The sequence below is a fragment of the Pungitius pungitius genome, chromosome 21 (assembly GCF_949316345.1).
Source record: "Pungitius pungitius chromosome 21, fPunPun2.1, whole genome shotgun sequence".
Lineage (NCBI taxonomy): Eukaryota > Metazoa > Chordata > Actinopteri > Perciformes > Gasterosteidae > Pungitius > Pungitius pungitius.
Window position 1 is genome coordinate 3,165,621 of NC_084920.1, and position 24,539 is coordinate 3,190,159.

Sequence of the window (24,539 nt, forward strand, 5' to 3'; positions counted from 1 at the left end):
TGAAAAATAAAGTAAAGTATAGATACCCAAAAGTTCCATTTAAGGACACCTCTCCTCTCTACCATATGTTATAGTTATACACAAAAATCAATAGGTCAGTGAATCGTGACTGTGACGTGGATAAAAAACAGGAAGTACAAATAAAAAACGAAACGTTTGGCATTCAAAATAAAAGTCCATATAAATGGACCGGTACTAAATTTGGCAAATGGGTATTCTCACAAAAACAAAGAATATTTCTTGAAGATACGTGTAAATATGGCATCGAACGTCATCAACACTAAACATATAACGGGATGTTTTCTTACTTAATATAAAACCGTCCATAAACGTCCACCGGTGAATGTTTTATTTTGGAAATGGCGGACGGAAACGGTGTTCGAGTGTGACACTTGACCCTTCATAAGACAACACGGGGACAGCGGGCGTAATGTAACTTTCCCAACACCTCTGACCCCGGTTTATCACCACCGCCGACTAGGGCTGGCTCTCCGGTAATGTGTACCGTCGGCCCCGGAAGCCATCAATATCGTCCCGCCGCGCCTCCGTGAGTCCCGACGGGCCGAGAGATCCAGCGGACCCACCGCCATGGCCTCGGCGCCCGCCCGCCGCCGCACATCTGTCGGACTCCCCGCTGCGGCCGCGGCGCTCCTGCTCCTTCTGACGGAAGTGCCCGCCGCCGTGCGGGCTTCCCAAGGCGACAAGGAGCCGGTGTACCGAGACTGCGTGAAGCAGTGTGTCGGGACTAACTGCACCGGGGCTCGGCTGCAGGGCTATCAGTCCGCACAGCCGCAGTATATGGCGCTCACGGGTCAGTTGTTTTTGTTTTTGTTGTTACTCAAAGTTAAGCTAACTTAACGTTAGCTTGCTAGCGGTCCATATTATTTTTACAACGCAGTCGCGTTACCCGCTATTTTTTTATATTAACATCCTGCTAAACTCATATTTTCGTCCATCAAGCTTCACACGTCATGGCTGCAATGCCATTTTTTAACGCAGTATATTTTCTAATCTTTGACACGTGATACCGATTTACGAGCGGAGAGCAGGTTTTACAGCTCGAGCAAGGGGCCACAAAAGGCCCTTTGTAAAGGGAAACGTTATCGTTTGTACTCCACCCTCAGTCCACGATGAGCCATTGTTCCCTGTGAGATTTAACAAAAGAAGAAGCGATTGATACCGTTTAATCCAAGCAGAGAAACTAACTGTACTTTTCATTTTCTCACTTAATCATATATACAATTATGAGATCTAACAAAAGGCCCAACAAGCTCAAACGGCAACAGTACAAAATAAATGTATAAACAAACAAAAAAAGGTGGATAAAGAGCATTTTTTCACATTTGTACGAAATACCCAAAGAATGTTTTGAAATGAACTTTTTTTGACTGATTTTGACCGCAGCACATTAGAAGCTCTCCATGGTTGAGTCTTAGCACCTTTTGGATTGACCCCTTCTGACCTCTGCTCCTGTCTCCTGCGCTCCAGGCTGGACGTGTCGCGACGACTGTCGCTATGAATGCATGTGGACCACCGTGGGCCTCTACCAGGCCGAGGGGTACCGAGTCCCGCAGTTCCACGGCAAGGTCGGGGCTGCGCCCACCGCGACTTCGTTACTCTTCATATCGCCGAGGGCCCCGTCCTCCCAAAGCTCTCACCTAAATCCGTAGATTATATCAAAGACGGGACCAGGCTGCATCGCGTGCTCTGCTGCCGAATTGCAAATGTGTTTTTATTTCCCACAGTGGCCATTCGCGCGCTTCCTGTGTTTTGAGGAGCCGGCGTCTGCCCTGGCCTCCCTGCTGAACGGCTTGGCGTGCCTCCTCATGACGCTGCGCTATCGGAGCGCGGTGCCCCGCCAGAGCCCCATGTACCACACCGTCAACGCCTTCTCGCTGGTGAGCGATGGGGATGAATACACCGATGCTGCTGTGTCCCAATGCGTGTTGACCGGGATGCCTGTGTCTTTCTTTAGGTTTCTCTCAACGCCTGGTTCTGGTCCACAGTTTTTCACACCCGGGACACCTATCTCACGGAGGTGACGCTCGCTGACCGCGCGGATGTAACGCTGTGGCGGCAGACTCATTTTTTATTGTGATTATTTATTTTGTGTCTGTGATGTTGTCTTCCAGAAAATGGACTATTTCTGTGCAACAGCAGTCATTCTGTACTCCATCTACCTATGTTGTGTCAGGTAATTCTTGGGTGGGAGCACGGTTTACTTGTCATTTCTTCTGTTCAAATTTATGATCAGAACAAAATATTTCAACAAGAATCAACAAAAACGTCTTCTCTTATGCTGTGGTCAATGTAAATGATACAACTTTCTTTTGATCCATTACTTCAAACTGTCCTTGTCAGAACGTTGGGTCTAAGGCGGCCCGCGGCGTCCAGCATGGTGGGAGTCCTGCTCATCTTGGCCTTTACCTCGCACGTGTCCTTCTTGACCTTCGTCAGTTTCGACTACGGCTACAACATGGCTGCGAACGCCACCATCGGTACGGCACATGCTTTCACAGTGGTACTCACATCTGGCTTTGTACTTTGAAGAAAAATATGTACTGTATATGCAGTTACAACTTGAAGATCAAATCCACGGCTAACGTGATGCACCTAGGATTGCTTTGATCTGGTCAATGTCTTTTATCAAGTCCTTTTTTTTCACACCATTTCCTGTCTCTAAAGGAATGGTGAACCTGCTGTGGTGGCTGTGTTGGTGCTGGCAGAACCGGCGGATCCTGCCCTACTGGTGGAAGTGCAGCCTGGTGGTCGTGCTGCTGTATGGTCTGGCCCTTCTGGAGCTGTTGGACTTCCCCCCGATAATCTGGGTCCTAGATGCTCATGCTGTGTGGCACCTCAGCACGATACCAGTGCACTTCCTTTTCTACAGGTCTGTCCGCTCAAACGCTTCGCCTTGTGTGTACTTGCTTTACTTTTAGTATCTGGGGGGGAAAGAAAGAGAGGAAGTTGACAAAGCAAGTTGAAAATGATTATTCATGGAGATAAATACTCTGCCTCCAGTTTCCTGATAGACGACAGCCTCTACCTACTACTGAACACAGAGAAGATGGGCGTCAAAGTCGAGTAGGAAGGAGCTCGTCACCTCTGCGCTGCGACCACGCCGTCGCACGTCTACGATCGGGAGGGCGGGACACCCGAACCAGGAAGTAGCCCGATCTCCCAGACCACGTGCATGACGCCACGTTGACCTCCATCAAAGCAGAATGTGTTGACAAGTTTTATTGGTTTTTAGTATTTATTTGTGTTTGTTGTTTTCTTTAGTTTTGCCTTGTACAGCCACATGCTGTACGATTCTTTTGCCATTTATCATCAAAACCGGCCGAAAGAAAAACCGCGATGACCGTGCCGCGTGACTCTTGGCTGCGTCTGAAATGAATCCCCCGAACCGGTGGTCCTCGGATGTCACGCTTGGATCTGCCTGAAGTTGCAGTTTGCCTCATCGATCAATAGATGGCACCAAACCCCTCGCCGGGCCGTGGCCACCCACAGCGTTGGGGCTGCGTGGATCAGGGTCCATCTGTGCTAAAAGGGGACTGGCGGACACACAGAGTTGCCCCTTGTGAAGTGGGCTGCCAGTGGATTGTTCGAGAGGGGCTTATGTTTGGAGGCCATTCTAGCTGACTGTGTTTTTTGTTTTTTTTCCATCTCACACGTGTATTTTTGTGCCTTCATTGTTTCCTCTGCTGCTTTCTTCTCTTACACTGTACACTTCTGTATCATTGCCATTTGAGTTTTTATCAGCTGTCTTTGTTGTTTTTAATTCTGTTATCATTGAACAACCTATGTGCTTTATTCTTAGACGTTTTTTAAATTATTTGGTGGGGTGACGTATGATGGAGGTTCTCAAAATGAAAATCCTGTTTTCATTCACCTGGATTGCCTTGTAATGGGAGATAATAATTGAGAAAGGACAAATATGAATACATCAAGAGTTTCTAATAAATTCCGAGGTGGAGTGTGAGTGAGTGTGTGTGTGTGTGTGTGTGATCGAGTGTTAAAGATTTTGTTGGGTGACTATTATTTGCATTTCATTCCTTGCTGTAATGATCTGCAGATAAATACACACACACACACACACACACACACAATCAGCTGCTGTTCAGATTACTGCCCCACCATGTCAGAAAGCCCCCTTCACTCGTATCTGCCTTTGATGTATCAAACCTGCCTGACGTTTCATTTCATCAAATAGTCCCCAAAAAGACTGACAGTCATACACCGTGTGTGTTCATCCCTCAGCGGCTGCCTTCCATATGTGCACTTTACGTGTGTGAACATTTAGGTGCCTGCTTTTGTATTTGTGTGTGACAACAATGGCGCGTGTGTGTGTGTGTGTACCTGTCGCCTTGACTACAGTGTGTTGCTTTTGCCATCGCAAACTGAATCATGTGTGATTGTCAGCGAGATTGATGTGTGTGTGTGTGTGCGCATGCGCGCGTGAGTGTGAGAAAGTGTGTGTGATGGGAAAATTTAGATCTGCTGACCGGAAGGGTGGGGGAGGGGCATAGGTTTGGTTGGCAGAGATACTGATATATGTGAAAAGAATAATTTATTGCGCATATTCTAGTTCTTATTTGCTCACTATTCATATTTTCAGTTGGAGTGATGTTTGTTAATTACTGGCATTCATCCATTAGTGTCTGGAGTGATGTGGTTAATTCGTAGTCTCTCTAAAAGACTAAGAATGACCACATCACTTTTCTTCCCCCACTCATCCGCTGCCCACTGAAGCATCGGAGCTCTTTCCTCCACCTCACAGCTAATGTTTGGACAAAAAATAAAAAGGTGCTTTGTTGAAAAAGAATTGAGCATTTTATCCTGTGAATGATTCTGCTTTAGTGCTTCATAAGTATTGTATACATTGCATATATGTATATTGCAGCAGCTCACTTTTACTTTGAAGAACCTCTGCTCTTTTTTCGGTGAATATTAGTTGGATTATGATCTCAACAAGCGTAGCCGCTGCAGTTTTCTTCCGCTGGCTTCAAGCACAGAGGTAAGAATAAATGAAACGCTTCTGCTCCACAAATCATCAAATAACTGTTTAAAGTGAAACTGTTAAGATTATTAGAGGGGGAATTGTATCCGTGCTGCAACTAATCACAACTCCAAAATCAGGCTTACGATACGACAAGTAAAGCTCTCAACCTCATGAGCAGTAAATAGAAACAAGGTCCCCCCCGCCCCCACACACACACACTTAAAATGACCTGCTGACCTTGGACCATTTGTGCCAGTATCATATGCACAAATTCTGTGTCCGTGGTTATTATGTCTCTAACATCACTGAGACAAATTCCTCCTGCTTACGTAAGTAAGCGAGTCAACTTTTTTCATGGTCCTTTGTCTCCCTTGCGGGGTATCTGCCCTCTGTGTCTCTGCAGTGTGTGTCGTAGTTGTCGCAGGGCTCTCGCGCGCTTGCTAACCACAAAACGGATGCTGACAAATATTCATGCTTTAATGAGATCCAAGTTCCTGCAACCCAGGCCTTTAGTTTAAGTGTATTTATTGCACCGAACAGTGAGTGTGAGGGCAGAAAATGCACCGAAACGCACAACTACATAACTAATATCACAACTCGCATGTTTCTGCACGCCAAATGCATCCGAGAACTTCCCATGAAATGTGTTTTTTACTCCTTTTGCTGCAGCAGCAAACCCGGTGGAAGGTGAATGGCTCGGTGAGGAGCCTGGTGTTGTTTCCTCATGGCTGCGTGCGGACTCTGACCCTTTGCTGCTGTGGGTGGGGAGAGGGCATAGATTGGGATGAATGGGGTTTATTCTTCCTCCTTAAACTCCTGATTTGTGACGGCGAAAGTGAAAGGCACGAGAAGTATGAAGATGCTCGAAGGAAAAAAAAACGTTCGCTTTCAATAAAGTCAACACTCGCAGTGAATTGGAAAACATAAACAGCATATGAATATACAGATAGGAGGGCTAATGTGAGTATTTAATGGATAAAATTAAACATTGTTATTACATTATATTGGTTCATATTTCATCGCGTGTTTCTTCATCGGTTTTGCAGGTACTAGGCAGAAAAATGTGTGTTGAGTAACATTTTTATTTGTAAAACGTAAAAAAAAGTTGTGGGTAATGGTACAATAGAGTACGATATATTCGTTGTCCCCATGGGAAAATTGATCCAGGACTCAGGCGCTGCACCCATGACGTGACACATCAAATATTGCATCATAACTGGCTCCACAGTAGTAAATATAAACAAAGCACAGGTCCTAAAAGAGGATATAACTATTAATGACAGATAAGAGCTATAGAAACACAACCTATTTCTGCACAACCAATATTATAAATAATAATCCAAGATTAACATATAGGCAAATATCTTTCATTTCAACAGGTTTGTGTTAAGAATAACTTGTTTTCCTAATCAGGGTTTTTTGGGGAGTTCCAGATACCCTTTTCCTCAGGAGCATTGAATGCACAAACCCACCGGTACTGTCTCCTCGCGGAGGGGGGGCTGAAATGCACACGTTAAAGTGAAGTAAAGTCGCGGCCGCACAGATTGAAGAGAGGGCGGGTCTCAGTCAACCTGCCACTCCCCGCTCAGGCCTCCGCGGGAGCGCGCATCCGCTCCTGCGCGCTGTCACGCTTCACAACCGACAGGCACGAAAATTCCAGGGAGGAAGTCACTGAGATTCAGAGACGGACGACAACTAAAAGAAGAAAAAAACCACCAAAAAACAGGAGAAGTGGCGGGGGGGCGGCGGCGGAGAGAAAGGGACCGGGACCAGTCGTCCTCGGGAACGGGAGAGAAGGGAACTCGGAACCGGGACATGGACTAAAGGCGCCGGGCCGCAGCAGATGGAGGCGGCGAGAAGTTTGGTGCTGGTCGGGGCCGCGCTGCTGGCGGCGACGGGCGCGTTGGGGAGAGAAGGTGGGTGACTCCTCGCGGCTTTAACGGCTCCCCGGGACGGGGGGAGAGTGGGAGGGAAGAACGGGCGGCAGACGAGTCGGTATCTGAGCGGGACGTCTGCCTACGACACCGCATTCCTGCCGGTTCACGAGGGCAAAATCACACCTGTCACAAAGTAGCCTTTAACCGGGGACTTACTGCCCCCCCCCCCCCCCCCCCCCCCCACATGGAGCACACTTTGTTGCGCGTAGTAGTACCAGGAGTAGTAGCAGTTATGGTGGAGGAACAGGTGAGACATTTGGGGGAACCTGCTTTGCAGCTCGAGGACACCGAGAGACACGTCGGGCTGGTTTTCTCCACGCGTCAACAAAAACAAAACGACAACAACAACAACAACAACAACAGACTCCGCATTGTGCGTCGGGGATCATGACGATGTCAATTATTGTCCCGAGGCTCCACGGAGGACATTGTCTGATAGAGGGCCACTTGTCACACGTTGAGTGCATGCCAGTAAGACGAGAGCGAACTGAAAGTGCAAACAGGCGCATGTTTGTCAGTGCTAACCCCCCCCCCCCCCCCCCACACACACACACATTGCATCTTGTATGAGATGCACGATAATGCTCTTTCATATTTCATTTGCATGGGGTCTCATTTCGTTGAGGACAATCGAGCGTTTTAAACTTTCTCCTCTTGTCCGGGCTGAAACAGTTCCAGCAACAATGTGCTTGTTTTCAGGTTTTGAAATGAAGAAAAAAACTCTCCAAAAGAGAAGAAAGCCATTAGAATATGTCGCTCCGGTGCATTTACAGTTCTCCACCGCGACAACAATGATCCGATATCAATAAGCCATGTCACCGTGAGATTTTAAAAGCATTTAATTGGCTATTGGCAGACACATTTAAATCAATAACTGAGGATTCTTTCCAATATGTGCTTTTATTGACCCGCACTTAACGGCGTTTGTTGACCCGAGGAGGCCGCTGCGTGATAACAAACCGCAGTCTGAATGTGCGTTTGGGATGAAGTCGCCTTTACTTCCAGTAAATCTAGTATCAATCTAATCCCCCCCCTTTCACCACCACCGCCACCACACACAGACACACACATCTCTGAACACAACCGCATCGTTGGGGCGAACAGGTCGATCTGTGAAGCATCAGGTCAGCGGGACCGCTGGAGACGTCCTGCTTGCAGTAGTAAAGAATTGTTTTTGCCCCCACACACACACACACACACACACATCCTGGGGCCGAGCCGTGTGTGATTCCAAAGGTCAGCGGTTTGTCTTACGTGTTTTCCTTTCCGTGTTCTCGACCCATTATTCCAACAGGCTGCTCCCGTGTGAGAGCACGCTGTGTGTTAATGTGTGTTTTGTGTGCTCGTGTCGTCGTCACACTCCAGTGCCCCCGTTGAGGTGAACTCACTGGGAAGCGGTCAAGTCGTACTGGTGACTCGCGTGTAAGTGAGCTGACGGTCACAGCAACGGAGAGTTCATTCCAATAAACATGCCATGCACTTCATTGATACCTGTGCATTGAACATTGTGATCGGCCAGCTTCAGGTTCGTGCAGATTGACAGATTTCCCCAAATATACTTAAAACGTGTGCGTATACAACCACTGCTTTTCATTGTCTGTACATATAAATACACGTTCTTTTCAAAATGCATTGCATTTCAAAAGGTATAAAAGTTTGCAGGAGATATTCTAAGTAGTGGTGTGTGTGTGTGTCTGTAGCATCGCAGGGGGAATGGGTGTGTGTGTGTGTGTGTGAGAGAGTTATTGAGTGTGTGAGTGAATGATTGTTTTCGTGTCTTCAGTTCAGTACTGATCCTGTTCTACTCGTCTGTTGAGCAATACCTGTTTTTTTTCCGTCTTTCTCTAGAGTGAAAAGGAAGAAGGAATGTTTTCTATGAGGTCGGAGGCCAAGGCGGGGGGGGGGTCGGAAGTTTATGCAGGCATTGTGTTAAAATCGGGACTGACACGTCAAATCTGAGGCCTGTTGTGTTTGCGTCGCTCTGCGGAGGGATCTGATCCAGAGGCTGCAGGCTCCTGCACCACGGCTCGGTCTTAACTGTGTTTCTGTCACTTGTAGTACACACGCTGGTAAACACACACACACACACACACACACTCCCTAGGTACTACCTGGCCCGCTGCCACACACAGGAGTGGCTTGAAGCTGGCTTTCAGATTTGCGGACAGTTCCCGAGAAGCTTACTGGTGCGACACGCAGTTCGAATACACATCCGTGACCTCGATTTTCATTTCTCACAAGCGAGAGTGTGAGCAGGACTCCCCCTAACCCCTAACGGCTCCCCAGGCACAACGTAAACCATGGGTTGAAATGCAAGTCGCTTCGGATAAAAGTTAAATGACATGTAATGGAATCAATTCAAGCCCGCTCACTCGCCTCTGCACACCGGCTTCACGCCGCCATTGGCCAGCCGGGTGAAGGTGCCACCTTCCCCCCACGACGGGATTCTTTCACGCTTTAAAGAGGAGGTCGCTGGTTTGAGGAACACAAAAAGCTGCCAAAGTGACCAATGGAAGCTGCGATAGCCCTTTTATACCCCCTTTTTTTTAAAAAAGTTGTGTGCTTGCACGTCGGTGGCAGCCTTCAGCTGTGTGGGTGACATTCCGGGCGCCGAGATCGCCTTGTGCACTACGACCCGGTCCCCCGCCCCCGCCTCGCTGGTGTGTCATCTACTGGATAAGCAGAGATACGCATTCCTGTCAAATGACACTTTCCCAAAGCTATGCAACAACTCGTGCGTTAAACTGGTAGCAAGAAACAAACTGCGGGAGGGCGGGGGGGCTTTTCAGGGGACTTCACTCTCAAAACAACAAATAAAGAAAACGCAGTGATATCATCTGAGCGAGGAATGCAGCGGCGGCGACACGGCAGGGGGCAGAGAGAGCAAAGCAAGTGACAGAAGAGGGAGTGTTTCAGGCTGCAGGGATGCAGCTCCTCACAAGGCCGCGCATGCACACGCGCATGATGCCCTGAGACAATGAGGGAATAAGAAGAGAGGACGCTGGGAACTGGCTTATCACACAATTTTCTTTAAAAAAAAAAAGAAAATCTAAATGGAAAATGTGCAGACCTGGGGCAACGGCTATTTTTCCATGGTGGCGTCGCCGAGGGAGGCAGCGATTTAGCCGTTTGATTTGATACTCGACACAGCGCGCGGCCGCGTGTGTATTTCGGGGCCGCCGCTCTATTAATCCCCGAGCCGTTCGCCGCGGTAGCTGTCAAATCGTAATGCGGGGTATTTACACTTCGTGACACCCCCCCCACCCCCTCCCCCGTATGTTCGGCTGTGCTATTGATCAACTTCTGAGTCACAGCCACCAGCAGGAAGCCGGTGATGATGAGAGCACGCCTCAAGCAGAGATCACCTGAACTTTGTTGAGCCCCGCGGTATCATGGGAGAAAATACCTGCCGCTACTTCCTGCTCCTCTGAAACATAGATAGCAACGGGAGGGGGGGGGGGTTGTTGACTTTTGAAGGGCTGTTCGAAGGGGAGGTGGAACAGGGGGCATAGGAAGTCATTTATAACCCCAGCAGAGAGGAGGAGGGGGCTGCTAAAGCATGGGAACTGTGTGTGTGTGTGTGTGTGTGTGTGTGTGTGTGACCCGCTGTGGGGGATACGCTGCCGGTGGAAACCATACCGCACACACACACACACAGAGAGACATGAGTGTGGGAGCGCATGTGGTTCGTGTTGCAGAGGAGCCGTTCAAGGCCGCTGGGAAGTCACGCCGCCCAGAAATGTGGCGTCAGGGCCCCTGGTTGTTTGGAGTTGGAAGCTGACACGGCGCCCAATGTGCTACTTTTAACCTAATTGGCTATAAAACGTTGTGAACGTATGCGAGGGATTTGACATGAGTTGCGTTGTCTCCGCTGCAGTGTGCCTGGGGACAGACATGAAGCTGACCCTTCCCTCCAGCCTGGAAAACCACTACGAGACCCTGAAGCTGCTCTACACCGGCTGCAAGGTCGTCCACGGCCACCTGGAGATCACCCACCTTCATGGGGACCTCGACCTCTCCTTCCTAAAGGTACCACACTCCACGAGGAGAGAAAACAAGTTGTTGAGGGGTTTTTTTTACACTCTCACTCATCCTTTCTGTTTTTCCATTCACCTTCTCCCCAGGGGATCGTGGAGGTCCAGGGCTACGTGCTCGTGGCTCATGTGTCCGTGAGCCTGTTGCCTTTGGACAACCTTCGGATCATAAGGGGCAGCCAGCTGTACGACTCCAGCTACGCCCTGGCCGTGCTGGATAACACCCTGGGCGGACGGGGGCTCAGGACGCTGCGGCTTCGCAGCCTCTCCGGTAGGACGGCGCCGTAGCAGGGCGGGTAGTTGAAGGCCGAGGAGGCCGGTGTGTGTGTGTGTGTGAACCCCTCTGGGGCTGGGACTGTGTGATTAACCCTTTCTGACTCATTTTGAAAACATCTTCGGCTTTAGGACTGTTAAAAGGGGTTTAGTTCCCTCCATCTGTTGCCCGTGACTCAATACCCTCCCCCCTCGTGTGTCGTCTCCCCTGCAGAGATCCTGTTGGGTGCCGTGTTCATTTGGGGGAACCCCCAGCTGTGCTTCCCAGACCCCCAGAACATTGTTTGGAGGGATACTTTGGACGAGAAGAACGACCACGCCGGGAAGCACCGGCTGCAGCCGCGGGCCAATAACTGTGAGCAGCTGATGCTGGATGGGTTGAAATATTGACCTTGTTTATCGTGTGAATAAACAGGAGAAACAAAACGGAAGAGGAGACACCAACGTTTGTTGTTTCCATGGATTCTTTTTCATGAATCAGGGAGTCGATCCTATACCGACTCAAAAAGCAGGATAGTGTGTCGGTGACAATCCTCTCCATAGTATATACTTGTTTAGGATTGACACATTTTGTTGCTGCATTTTACACATTGTATTACACACACCTGCAGAGGTCTCCTCATTTGTTGCTGCGCATCTTTTCTGCACAGGTCCAAATTGTCCCACCGTATGTGGGTCGAGCTGCTGGGGAGAAACCGCACAGGACTGCCAGAGCCGTGAGTCAACATCGCCAGTGTGGCCACTCGACACTTTAAACGTTTTTTTTTTTTACGGTGTTCACTCTGTCGCTTTGGTTGGTTCACAGTGACCCGCATTAAATGCGCGTCCGGCTGTCAGCGGTGTAAAGGCCCCAATCCTCACGACTGCTGCCACATGCAGTGTGCCGCTGGCTGCACGGGACCCAAAGACCTGGACTGCCTGGTAAAACGCAAATTTGCCGCACTTGTTGCTGCGTGCGTTTTGTTGCGCTCTCTCTGTTCCGCATCTCGTCTTTACGCGTCGTCGTCCCCCCCCCCCCCCTCCCCCTCTCCTCCCTTCAGGCCTGCCGGCACTTCAACGACAGCGGCGTGTGTAAGGAGAACTGCCCCCCCCCAACGATCTACGACACCGTCACCTTTCAGACCAAAATCAACCCGAACAGGAAGTTCAACTTTGGCGCCACCTGCGTCAAGACGTGTCCTTGTGAGAACTTATTTTGAACAGCACTATGTTGGAGGGGGCCGAATGGAGGGCGAGGAGACCTGGATCTATTTTCTTTGCCACGGTTTTCAAGGGATTCAAACCTGGAAGGATGACAATGAAATCCCTGCCACTTTAACGCTTCCTACCTAGTTCACTTTCTTTTTGCGGCAAAGGCGCCCTTTGAACCCTTTGTCTCCCTGTCTGCAGATAACTATCTGGCCATGGAGGTGGCTTGCACTTTGAATTGTCCCAAAGCCAACCAGGAAGTCGTCGTCAAGAACCCTGATGGAAATGAGATGCAGAAATGTGAAAAGTGTGAAGGGGACTGTCCGAAAGGTATGAGTCCTCGTGCCTTTGTGGATGCATTTGCCGTAAAAACACAATGCACAGCGGCTCTTTTATTAGGAAACCAAAAAAACGTCACGTGCCTCGAAGACTTAGTCATCTCGCGCTGACGTTCCAATGCATCACAGGCTCACGATGGTGCACAAAGTGAACAAACTTGTTTCTGCAGCACCACGTTGGTTTTTTTTTTAACACCTTTGGTGGGCGCAGCCTAATTTCTGGATTTGAGATAAATCGGTTATAATCCGTTGTCATGGTTCTTCTCGCAGTGTGCTACGGCCTGGGCACGGACAACCAGGGAGTCATTGACAACCAGGGCATCACCATGGTAACGTCCACTAATGTGGAGCAGTTTAACAACTGTAAGAAGATTTTCGGTAGTCTGGCCTTCCTCCCTCAGAGCTTTGAAAGGTAAGAGACCCACAGGTCAAATAAATAAAATGAATACAGTTTTAGCTCACAAAGGTTATTTGGAAATTCCAAAAAGATCGTGGCTCCTTCAGTAATTCACGTTGATGTTGTTTATTGCCGTGTGAAAACGATGATTTAAACGCAATGCCTTTGTTGTGCAGTGACCCTTTGAGCAACACATCTGGTCTGACCCTCGAGCACCTGAGCAGCTTCAAGAAACTGGAGGAGATAACCGGTACGGAACAGTGAGGAGAACAGGGACAACGTGTTTGAATGGTTTTTATGTTTTAAAGTTTTTTTTTGACAAGACAAAATGTAAATGCAAATAAAATACTTGTGCGTGAGTAAGGAAGAACCCAACTACGACCTCTTCTAAAGCATTTCACCTAAAAGAAAGAAATCTAGAATTACAACAATGAAGACGTGTTGCAAATACGTATTCAGATTTTCCATAAAAAGTCTGTGTGCATCTGATGTTGCGCTGCAGGTTATTTGTACATCGAGGCCTGGCCGGAGGAGTGGAGCAACCTGAGTGTGTTTGAGAGCCTGAAGGTGATCCGAGGCAGGATGCTCTACAAGTAAGACGTCTGAACTGTCTCACATGATCTTGTACAGTAGTATTTCTAACCACACTGATATCTTCACAATATCAAAATGTACTAAATAATGTTGGAACACAGCCTTCTCAGTGAGTTGATTGGATGGACGTTTTTAATGAACAGTAAATTGAACTCTTCCCGGGTCAGGGGCGTGTTTTCGCTGGCCGTCCAGAATCTCCACATCCGGTCTCTCGGGTTGCGCTCCCTGCGCAGCGTCAGTGGGGGTTTGGTCCTGTTGCACAACAATTCCCGGCTGTGCTACACCGGTTCACTGCCCTGGGACAGCCTGCTCCACCCCACCGAGGGGCCTCACCGCATCGTCAGCCGCAACCAGGACGCCCAACTCTGTGGTGGGTTTGCACACACGAGAGGCCACGCCAAGGTCCAGCGGCGCTCCTCCTCCACGCTGCACATCTCGGGCCTGATGCATCCACACACATTTATGCCGTTTCATATTGATGAAAATGTCGTTTTAATCAACATGCATGGATGTCGTTGCTTGGGAAATTTGCAATGAATTTCCGGTGATGGCGAGAAGACGAGTACAGTGTGCATCTGTTTTCTCCGCATGTTTTCAGAGGAAGAGGGGCGTGTTTGTCACCCCCTGTGCAAGGGGGGCTGCTGGGGGCCGGGGCCCAGCCAGTGTGTGTCCTGCAGTGCTTTCCAACGTGGCATTGAGTGCGTGCAGCAGTGTGACATCAACCAGGGGTATGAAGGTTTTCTGTTTGCGTGGGTGTGGCTGCAATACATCTTTGTACAAAGAAGGCCAATGTTCTGTGTGATGCAGTCTGCTGTGAATCGTAATGCACAAACAAGTTTTAAAAAAATATGTATTTTCAGAAAGTAAAAGTGTAAACATTCAGTTCGATGTCAAAAGTAGCGGCAATAAATCAATCGGAAAGCTTTTAACTTAAATTGTGCCCTTGAGTTACCAATCAATAACAAAGCAAATGCATGTGATAACATCCGCAGTTTCTTTTAAGAGTCACTAAATCGATTTTTGTGAGACAAATATAGCGTGATGACGTGTGCGTGGACTTCACACAGTGCAAAAACATTCCTAAAACATCACACTGATGAAGTCATGCAACACAAAAAAACATGATTTAACATCTACGTGTTTAACCTTTTCAAAAAATTTGGTGTTTAGATAATCGCACTTACAACGGAACACGAGTCCTGTTTCTTTTGCTCCGTGATGCACTTAAATACCAAAATATGTATACTTGTCATGATTTGGCAAATTAAATACTTGTATTCAACCCCTTTTGTTTAATACGCATAAAACACAAAGTTTTTAAGTTGTTGAAACAAACATTGTTGTCATCTGGCAAGGCCAACACAGTTATTTGGGGCTTTGTCCCGTGTCGAATGCCGCACCGTGCTGTGGGTCTGTGTGTTAAATCCTGCGCTTGTGTTGCAGGTCGACCCGTGAATACACAGACGGATCCTTGTGCGTCGCCTGTCACGCAGAGTGTCGACCGCTCAATGGCTCCGCCTCCTGTCACGGCCCGGTGAGAGACGTTAACGTACCGAAATATGAACTCAAAACGCCTCCTCTTAACTTAACTATATTTTTGCTTTCATACAAATGTGTGTATATATGAGCATGCAAGTACTTAAAGTCTTCTCTCCCTGTGTGTCTTCAGGGGGCGGATCACTGCTCCGAGTGTCGCCTCTTCCAGGACGGCGAGTTTTGCGTGGACCACTGTCCCAGCGGCGTGAAGGAGGATCAGCAAACCGTGTGGAAGTACAGCAACGCCACGGGCCACTGCCTGCCCTGCAACACCAACTGCACGCTGTCGTAAGCACACACGCACACACACACACGCACACACACAGGTGAGGTGAGGAGAGGAGAGGAGAGGAGGAGTTCACGCCCGGGCGCTTGTGTGTTTCAGCTGCACCCTTAAGGACGAGAGAGGCTGCCCCGTGGACACCAGGACCGGGTGAGCCGCCTGCGACCCGTTGCATGCTTTCCTGCTGCGCTGCTGCGACGAATTGGTTCTAACTCCGTTTTTGCTCTTGTGTGTTAGACCGGGCACGACAATCGCGGCCGCGGTGGGTGGGGTGGTGCTCGTCTTCATCCTGCTCGCCCTACTGGTCTTCTACCTGCGGCGGCAGAAGATTCTCAGGGAGAAGGAGGCCATGAGGAGGATCCTGCAGGAACACGAGGTGGGCCCCCCCCCCCGAGCGCCTCGGCTTGCCGGCGGTTGTTTCGTGTGGTTTCTAACGAAGGAATGTTCCGCCCGCTCCCTCCGCGCTTACAGCTCGTGGAGCCTCTGACACCCAGCGGCGCGTCGCCCAATCAGGCTCAGATGCGCATCCTGAAGGAGACGGAGTTGAAGAAACTCCGGGTGCTGGGCGCAGGCGCCTTCGGTACCGTTTACAAGGTGTGTGGCGGTTGGTTTAACCTTTTACGTACCGTTTACAAGGTGTGTGGCGGTTGGTTTAACCTTTTACGTCTACTATTTTCTTAGGGAGTGTGGGCTCCTGATGGGGAAAACGTGAAAATACCGGTGGCCATTAAGGTGTTACGAGAGAACACCTCGCCAAAGGCCAACAAAGAGATCCTCGATGTGAGTAAAAAGCCGATTAGACGGAGGTCACGTGACCCCCCGGGTTGTCAACCCCTTCAGCATCCTTCCTCCCCCCCCCCCCCGCAGGAGGCCTACGTGATGGCCGGCGTGGCCAGCCCCTACGTGTGCCGGCTGCTGGGGATTTGTCTGACCTCCACGGTGCAGCTGGTCACTCAGCTCATGCCGTACGGCTGCCTCCTGGACTACGTCCGGGAGAACAAGGACCGCATCGGCTCCCAGTTCCTCCTCAACTGGTGTGTCCAGATCGCCAAGGTGCGCAAGCCAGTTCTCACCTTTGTGCCTTGCTCCACCTGCTGCTGCTGGTGGTGGTGGTAGACGTTGATGTCTCTATCTTGTGTGTGTGTGTGTGTGTGTGTGTGTGTGTGTAGGGGATGAGTTATCTGGAGGACGTCCGGCTGGTCCACAGGGATTTGGCGGCCCGCAACGTTCTGGTGAAGAACCCGAACCACGTGAAGATCACCGACTTCGGTCTGGCCCGTCTGCTCGACATCGACGAGACCGAGTATCACGCTGACGGAGGGAAGGTAGGACGACGGGGGGGGGGCGAGCCGCGGAACCCGTTTCACAAAGATTTGCAAAATTGAACCGGCGCTTTTTTTCAATTCTGTGTTTCAAGGTTCCAATCAAGTGGATGGCGCTGGAGTCCATTCTGCACAGGAAGTTCACCCATCAGAGCGACGTCTGGAGCTACGGTCGGTGCTTTGAATCACCGACTGCACAGCATACGTTTGGGCCCGTGTCTGATGTCATTGGACGCTTCCTCCTCAGGCGTGACGGTCTGGGAGCTGATGACGTTCGGGGCCAAACCCTACGACATGATCCCAGCCAGAGAGATCCCGGACGTCTTGGAGGAAGGAGAACGCCTCCCACAGCCCCTCATCTGCACCATCGACGTCTACATGATCATGGTCAAATGTCAGTATTCGCTTTGTCTGTCTCGCGGTTCGATAAAGTTTACAATGAAGAGGGAGAAGTGTGACTGATTATGGAAGCAGAAGGAATTGCTCGTTACATCTTTCTGTTTTGAATAGAATGCATTAAAAATGAAAACGATCTGGTCCTTATTTTGGGTCGGCAGGTTGGATGATCGACCCGGACAGCAGGCCGCGGTTCAAAGACCTTGTCAGCGATTTTAGTGCAATGGCGAGAGATCCTCCTCGCTATGTCGTCATCCAAGTAGGCCATCGTGCAATTCCCTTTTTTGGGGGGGGGGGGGGGGGGGGGGAAATGATCACGGGACACTGTGTGTCCTCCACGAGACGGAGACGGATTAATAGAAGGCGGCCTCGTTCTTCCTCCCCTCAGAACGACGAGCAGATGAGCATGTCCAACCCGGTGGACAGCCAGTTCTTCCGGATGCTCCTGGAGGAGGAAGGGAACAACATGAGGGAGCTGCTGGATGCTGAGGAGTACCTGGTGCCTCAGACAAACCCCTTCTCTAGGACTCAGGCGGACGGGGCTTCGGGGACCCTCGGGCCCTCCAGACACCAGTCGCACCGGGTCAGCGTCCCGTGTTAAACCCCCCCGCCCTCGTCTTCCTCCCCACAGCTCCGGAGACCTGGCTGAATCTCCTCTCTTGTCTCCTCTCTTTCCCAGCAGAGCAGAGATCAGGGTCTGGACGCCGAGCCCTCGGCCCCCGGCGGCCCCCGCAGCATGTACTCCTCCCTGAGCACCCTCGGGCGCAGCCAGTACGCCACCTTACCGCTCGGGTCCTGCGGCGCCAACGGCGTGTGGATCCCTCAGTACCCGACTCTGGATCGCAGCCCCTCGACGGGGGGCCAGTCCGACTCGGTCTTCCTGGACGGGCCGCCGGACGACGCCTCGCTGCCCCCGGCCAGCCCCGGGCCCTACTGCAGGGACCCCGTCTACTCCAACAGCAGCCTGGGCGAGGTGGAGCCGGACGGGCCGAGCGGCTTCCCCCCCCCGCATCTCCTTCACCACTCGCTGCCCCGGCGGACTCACGGGCAGGTCCAGAGTCACGGCTTGCCGGGTGAGCATTTCAGCATTTCAGCATTTTTCCACCTCGGCGCGTCTTTCTGTTCTTGACCGCTCCTCCTCCCGTCCGCCTGTCCAGAATACGTCAACCAGGAGATCCGGGACCCCAGGCCGGGGGTCGCCGAGCGGCCCAGCACGCTGCCCCGCAAGGGCTCCCGGGCCGACCGGCGGCCCCCCAACGGCCTCTGCTCCGGCCTCAGCGTGGAGATCCCGAGGGGCGTCACCTCGCCGGCCTTCGACAACCCGTACTACCTGGACCTCGTGGCCAAAGCCAACGCCGTGGCGGGGGCGGCGGCCGAAGGCCCCGAGGCACTGGAGAGAGACGGGAGGGGGCCCCCCAGGCACGTCAACGGGTTCGTGACCCCCACTGCGGAGAACCCGGAGTACCTGGGACTAGCGGAAACTTGGAGCGGATACACTTGAGGGGGGGGGAGGAAGGGGGGGAGGACGCGATGGACTCGAGAGGAGTCTCAGCCCGCGCCGTACTGAGGGACGGGGACGGCGGATATTTGTGGCAAAAGACGAGCCCGCGTCTCATTGGGGTCGGGGGTCGTTCTCCGATCCTTCTACAGAGGCCCGGGGGACATTTGTCTGGTGTCCCTGGCTGTCTTTCTCTCTGCAACACTTCACTGGATTAATGAATGCTGAGTGTGTGCTTTTTTTTTCTTCTTTTTTTAAATGTCCATTGGACCTGTTCAACAGGGTCGTTGTTGCTACACACGAAGCCGTTTGTGTACGTCCTCCGGTTCCCTCGTCGCTGTTCGCTGAGCGGAGGAGAAAAACGCCGAGAAAGTGAGCCCTGGTACGTATTGAAGGTGGCGTTTGGTATTCTGGTCACTCCGTCTCTGACCTGATGGGGGTCTTCGACACACTCAAAGCCATTTTGTTCTGAGAAAGGGCCCCGCAGCCCATCTGGCCCCGTGGACATGCTCCCTGAAAGAAAGGCGTCCTGTGTGGAGAAGACAGAGGCTTTGTGCCGCCCTGATGTACGTTCCTCTCTGCAGCCACTTTGTGGAACAGCAGATGAGGCGTCGCCTCGAAGCCGCTAGATATCTGAAAAATGTGGATTTTTGTTTTAAAGACCGAATGTATGTTTCGCTAAGTCAGAGCCAACGATTCAGGGATTTGAAATGTGTCGAACAATTAAGGAAGCTCTCGTGCATTTTGAGTAATGCACAGTGCATTGGACCCTTGGCCTTTCACTGTGCAAAAAGCAACACAAGCTACTGGCGAGTGTATTCCCCGGGGAGTAAAGAACGTTTGCTCCCATTTCAAAGAACAAAAGCGCCCTTCTGCAGCACACTCTCAGCTGAATGTGAAAGCGAGGAGCCCCCCCCCCCCCCCCCCGAAACAATCAGTTTGGGATAATCAATGCATAGCTGGAATTCCACTGCGCGAGAAGCCCCGGCGTCCCAGTTAATAATCGACGGCGTTTCTGTTTTCATGTCAACTGGTGTCGGGGCATCTGGGGGGGAGGAGGAGGAGGTCAACACTCGAGTCAATGGAGGCTTTGTGTCCGCGTGGGAGAGAGGCGTCGCTCGCACTGACGTGGCCTCGAGCCGAGAGTCGTTTCCTCCTGCAGCTCGACGCGGAGGGAGCGAGGCTCGAGGATCCCGGGGAGACGCTCGCTTTCTATTCCGAAGGTCCTCGTCCCCTTTGTCGCGATGTGGTCATACGGGGTTTTTTTTGGAAGATTTCTGTTCCAGAGAATCTGGAATCTCCAAAGGTTTAACCGGATTTTATGTAATAATGAAAGAAAAACAACATGATCACATGTTTCTCATTTGAATACCCTCGACTGTCAATTCTAACATTATTTAGAAGATGTTATTGAGTGATGGGACTCACATAACTGTATAAAGAATATACTGTATAGTACTTTGGGAATGAAACGCTTCACATATATTGTTGCTACACCTCACATCTCCCCCAATGCAAGTAAAGATGAATGATACAAAACGTTCCTAAAATGTATGTTTTGCATTGGTTCTGTTGTTGCTCTTGAATTGAACTTTTAAAGGTACGACCTCTGACTTTTTCTCTACTACCTAATGGAAGTTCCATTTTTAAAACGTCACGCGTAAGGGTTTCACTTTGTTGGTAATTTTTAAATATCTTCACCCGTCCCCTCTGCTGGAGACACGAGGTCAGAGCACAGCTCACGCAGGTGAGGATGAGATTATGAAACCTATACAATCACTAATAAGGCTGTTTACAAAAGCGATGTTTTCGGCCGCTGTGTGTCCTTTCTCTAGGTGATTTTCATACACGTCTGGTTGTCGGTTTACAGTAACACCTGAAATCTTGTTGAAATGAATGAAGCGTGATCGGCTTTCTGGCTTAAAAGTTAAGTTGTGGCGAAATAAGGAGATTGAGTTGAAGCCCAAGTCGAATGAAAGGTGTGTAAAAAATAATCTCTCAAATGAGACTGAAGCGAGAAACGCTGCGTTTTTAATCCACAAATAAGCCCAATTTAACTGACTAAACTGCTGAAGGTTTTATAGAATTAATTATCTGTAATTTAAGTTTTGAAGAAAAGTGTCTTTTGTACATGTGAATATTTGTGTGATTGTGACAGGACATGAATAATAATGACCATTTTATTGGGAGATTTTTATGCCTTTATGCCTTTTTCCCACCTCATTTGTTTAAAGTCCCATATTGTAAATGTGTAGCGTATATACATGTATGAATAAAACACAATCATGGTAGCTAGTTTGATTGAACACATTGGGACACGTTGCTCTTCTGTTGAGGGAGGTGGAAGAAAATGTTTTATGAAGAAATGGCTATTTTATATGGAATTATTTGTAAATGTTGTGTGTCTCATTAAAAGCATATAACAACATTTGAAACCCCCAATTTTCTTTTAAATCTTTACAGGAAGTGAAGTGATAGATTAATTTGCATAAACTGGATTGAAGCAGTGCTGATGGGGAAAAGGGCCCAAAATATAATTATTCCTTTTTGGAAAAATCATCCACGGGTCAATAAACCCTGTTTCTACTCATAAATGCATGAGTTGATGCCACACACTTCAACACGAGCTTCAGCAAAGGCACAAGTCCGATGTGATGCACTGCAGGTTCCTGCCATCCAGTGGTCACATCTGGAACTACAACACTAGTGTTTACGAGAAGAGCGACGCGGAGCTTTGTAGAGAATCATTTTGGACCCGATCACTTGGTTTTACATTCTAAAGCACATGTGTCAAAACTCATGGACGGGGGGGGGTCCAGCGCCGCCCGCCGGATGCAAATTGCATTTCTATAAAAGTAGCTGCGATTCCGAATCAGTCCACTGGGCGGCGCACATTGTGAATGAGCGCATGCGTTAAACCAGGGAGACCCGGTCGTTCAGCAACGCGGTGCCGTTCCAGCTCTTCATTAAAGCCGCTTCATGTTTACACTCTTATATCTGAAGGCTCAACGGTAGCACCATTTAATCAAATAGACTTGACGTCTTGTGTTTTTATAATGTTCTCATTAAGTTAAGAGTGAAAGCATCAAAAACATGATGTTTGTTCTGAATAAGGTGATTTTCTTGTAAGCAAAAGCAAGATTCATCATGTGAACAAAAAGTCACACTAAGGTTTAATGCGTTTTAAGTTGTGAAACTTAGCTGAAATGAAACTTTCAACGTGGCTACGATTTGGTTAAATCATTAAAATGTGAAGTACAGCAAAAGTGTTGTTCCGGAGGTTAATGCTCGACCCTTGACCTTTGACTTCTAACTTTACAATGAGGCAGCGAAAGCATCATTTGACCAAATCCTATCCATATTATATCATAATAACTCATTAAGTGATACGATCTACAAAAGCTTGAATCTCAGTTTCTTGGATTCGTTGTTTATAAAAACATCAGCTCAGACTGAACGAGTGCAGATTGAAAAATGATTCTCAATGTCACTTGAATATTCAAATCACAATTTACATTTAATACACAAATTGGCTGCTTCATTATCAAGTCTTGTACAAAAAAAAAGCTCATATCCTCCAAGTGAGCTGGAAATGGTGGTTCGTTAGAAATAACATTGAGGAGAAAACTGGAAATAAGCATTTTGGTGTTGCTTTTTTTAAAAATTTCCCTACTCGAAGGTGTCGCCTCTGGTAAGAAAATGCTTTTCCTTGTGCTTCCTCGCTCTCAGAATCTAACCTACAACTCCAGCGAGCCTTCGGGGGAGGCGGCGGGACACTGTGGGGACATGATGGCGGGTATCATGGCCTGGGCTTCTCTCAGCGCTCTCCTCTCTCTGGTCGGATGTCCCGCGTGTGTCCTCGTTCTCCGGGAGCTGTACCGAAGACTCAAGGCAGGAACCCCTTTGACCCCCAACGACTTCTTCATGCTCAACCTCACCATCATGGACTTGGTCTTCTTGCTCTTCATCCCGTTCGGGCTGTGCAACTTCCTCCTGTGGCACACGAGGGCCGTCCAGTCGCTGAGCAACTTCCTGTACGCCTTGAACCTGGCCGGGCGACCTCTCCTCACCGCCTGCATCTGCCTGGACTGCTTCCTGGCCGTGGTCCATCCCGTCGCCTACCACGCCAGGAAGAGTCTGACTCCGCGGTTGGTCATGGCCGCCGTCGTGTGGGCCGTCACGGCGGCCCAGGGCGTGGCGTCCGTGGCGGCGGAGGAGCTGACCCACAGCGCCTGGGCCATGGCCGTCTACGCGGTGGCGCTGCCCGTCATCGTCGCGTGCGACCTCTCCATCCTCAGGGCTCTGAAGAGGTCCGTCCGTGCAGGTGGAGGCCTCCACCCCGCCAAGAAGAAGGCCCTCCAGATCATCACCAACAGCGTGGTCATGACCGTCACCTCCTACGTGCCCCCGATGCTGGCGTACGTCTCGGGGGATCTGGTCATCAGTGACGAAAAAGTGTACGAATGTTTTTTGGCGATACCTATCCTGGTGACCCCGACGGCGGGGAGCGCCATCATGCCTCTGCTCTACTTGGGGAACCTGGGGGCCACGAAGGGGCCCTGCTGCCGGGTGTGACGGCCCTGGGGTGGGGGGGGGGTCACAGGAGGGTTTGGTTGTGATGTGTTTCGCTTGTAGAACGGGAGCGTCTGCTTCCAGGGAACCTCGCGGGTTGGGGCTTTTTTTTGTGGAGGGGGGGTGGATGGAGGAAAACTTTTATTGCACGAATAATGGAAAAAGCTACTTAGTGGAGAGTAACAATATTCTGATGTCATAACTGTTATTTGCAAAAGCTTGATTGCACAGTAGATAAAAAATATACACAAGAGCTAAAAGTCGGTTTGACTTGTTTCTACTGTATTCATATCACCCTTTTATCATATTCTAATATATCATCCATTTTGTTGACATTGGGCTTGATTGTGTCATATAAATCCTAATATCTTTGTACACGTGTGAATCAATAAAGTTTGTTCTTATCTCGCTCGGATCATGATCAGAAAACGCTTAAGTAACAGAAACTTTGCAAAAAATTTGCAATAAATTCATAGATTCAAAATGTATAACAATGAGCAATTAAATGAAAAGAAAGCACAGAATACCCTCTGTTTTGATGTTTTGATCAATTATATTCGCCTCATAATATGTAAAATACCTCAGAACATGTCATTTGTTTTGTTAGTACTCGCACACCTGCACAGGCACTACTGCATGAAAGATAAACCGGCCACAATCATCATTTACATTTGTAATACGATCATTTTCAACCAAACGAAACCAAATGTAAATTTATCGTGGAAAAAACAAGTCGTGACTTTACAATCCATCAAGTTAGACAAATAACATGGACAGTTCAATATAATTAAATATATGGTTTAAATGCATGGTATGGTATATGGTTTTCTGACACATACTGATTATGGATGATTTATCTATATCCGTTAATGAACTTTTCTCCTCATGTTACCCTGGTAACCGCTGTCAATACAGACAGTTGCGTCGATTCTTACTGTGAAAATCTACGTACTTCCGGTTTAGCGGCTACGCTTCGTGTTTTCATTTGATGGGAAAAACCACAAGAAGAATTAACGGAGTAAAAAAAGTACGGGTGAAAGCGACGATGATAAGGTACACGGACCTGCCTCCCACCTGTCATGAAAGCTCCTGTTTTCAAATTCCACCTTTCGTTTAGCCAGTTTTTGGGGAGAGGGATAGTTGAAAGTTGACACAAGTGGTTTGTAATA

At 49.4% G+C, this 24,539-nt stretch overlaps 2 protein-coding genes across 3 annotated transcripts; both read left to right on the forward strand.

The window, feature by feature from the left end:
• Positions 1-373: 373 nt before the first annotated feature.
• Positions 374-4,825, forward strand: pgap3 (post-GPI attachment to proteins phospholipase 3). Its single transcript, XM_037463358.2, has 8 exons — positions 374-811; positions 1,489-1,586; positions 1,746-1,898; positions 1,976-2,038; positions 2,133-2,194; positions 2,362-2,498; positions 2,686-2,890; positions 3,022-4,825. The coding sequence occupies exons 1-8, from the start codon at positions 589-591 to the stop codon at positions 3,086-3,088; spliced, it is 1,008 nt and encodes a 335-aa protein (XP_037319255.2). The 5' UTR covers positions 374-588; the 3' UTR covers positions 3,089-4,825.
• A 1,714-nt stretch (positions 4,826-6,539) lies between these two features.
• erbb2 (erb-b2 receptor tyrosine kinase 2) lies at positions 6,540-21,226 on the forward strand. Of its 2 annotated transcripts, none has more exons than XM_037463134.2 (27): positions 6,540-6,918; positions 10,817-10,968; positions 11,064-11,244; positions 11,461-11,601; positions 11,897-11,962; positions 12,052-12,167; positions 12,287-12,428; positions 12,636-12,764; positions 13,043-13,184; positions 13,346-13,419; positions 13,672-13,762; positions 13,931-14,133; positions 14,362-14,491; positions 15,207-15,297; positions 15,433-15,587; positions 15,685-15,732; positions 15,820-15,958; positions 16,054-16,176; positions 16,264-16,362; positions 16,450-16,635; positions 16,752-16,907; positions 17,000-17,075; positions 17,152-17,298; positions 17,462-17,559; positions 17,689-17,883; positions 17,980-18,373; positions 18,458-21,226. In XM_037463134.2, exons 1-27 carry the CDS (start codon positions 6,846-6,848, stop codon positions 18,799-18,801), a joined length of 3,891 nt encoding a protein of 1,296 aa, XP_037319031.2. In that variant the 5' UTR covers positions 6,540-6,845; the 3' UTR covers positions 18,802-21,226. The 2 variants fall into 2 exon arrangements, with proteins under 2 accessions (XP_037319031.2, XP_062416049.1); XM_062560065.1 differs by having other exon boundaries at positions 6,541-6,918; positions 17,983-18,373.
• Positions 21,227-24,539: the final 3,313 nt, after the last annotated feature.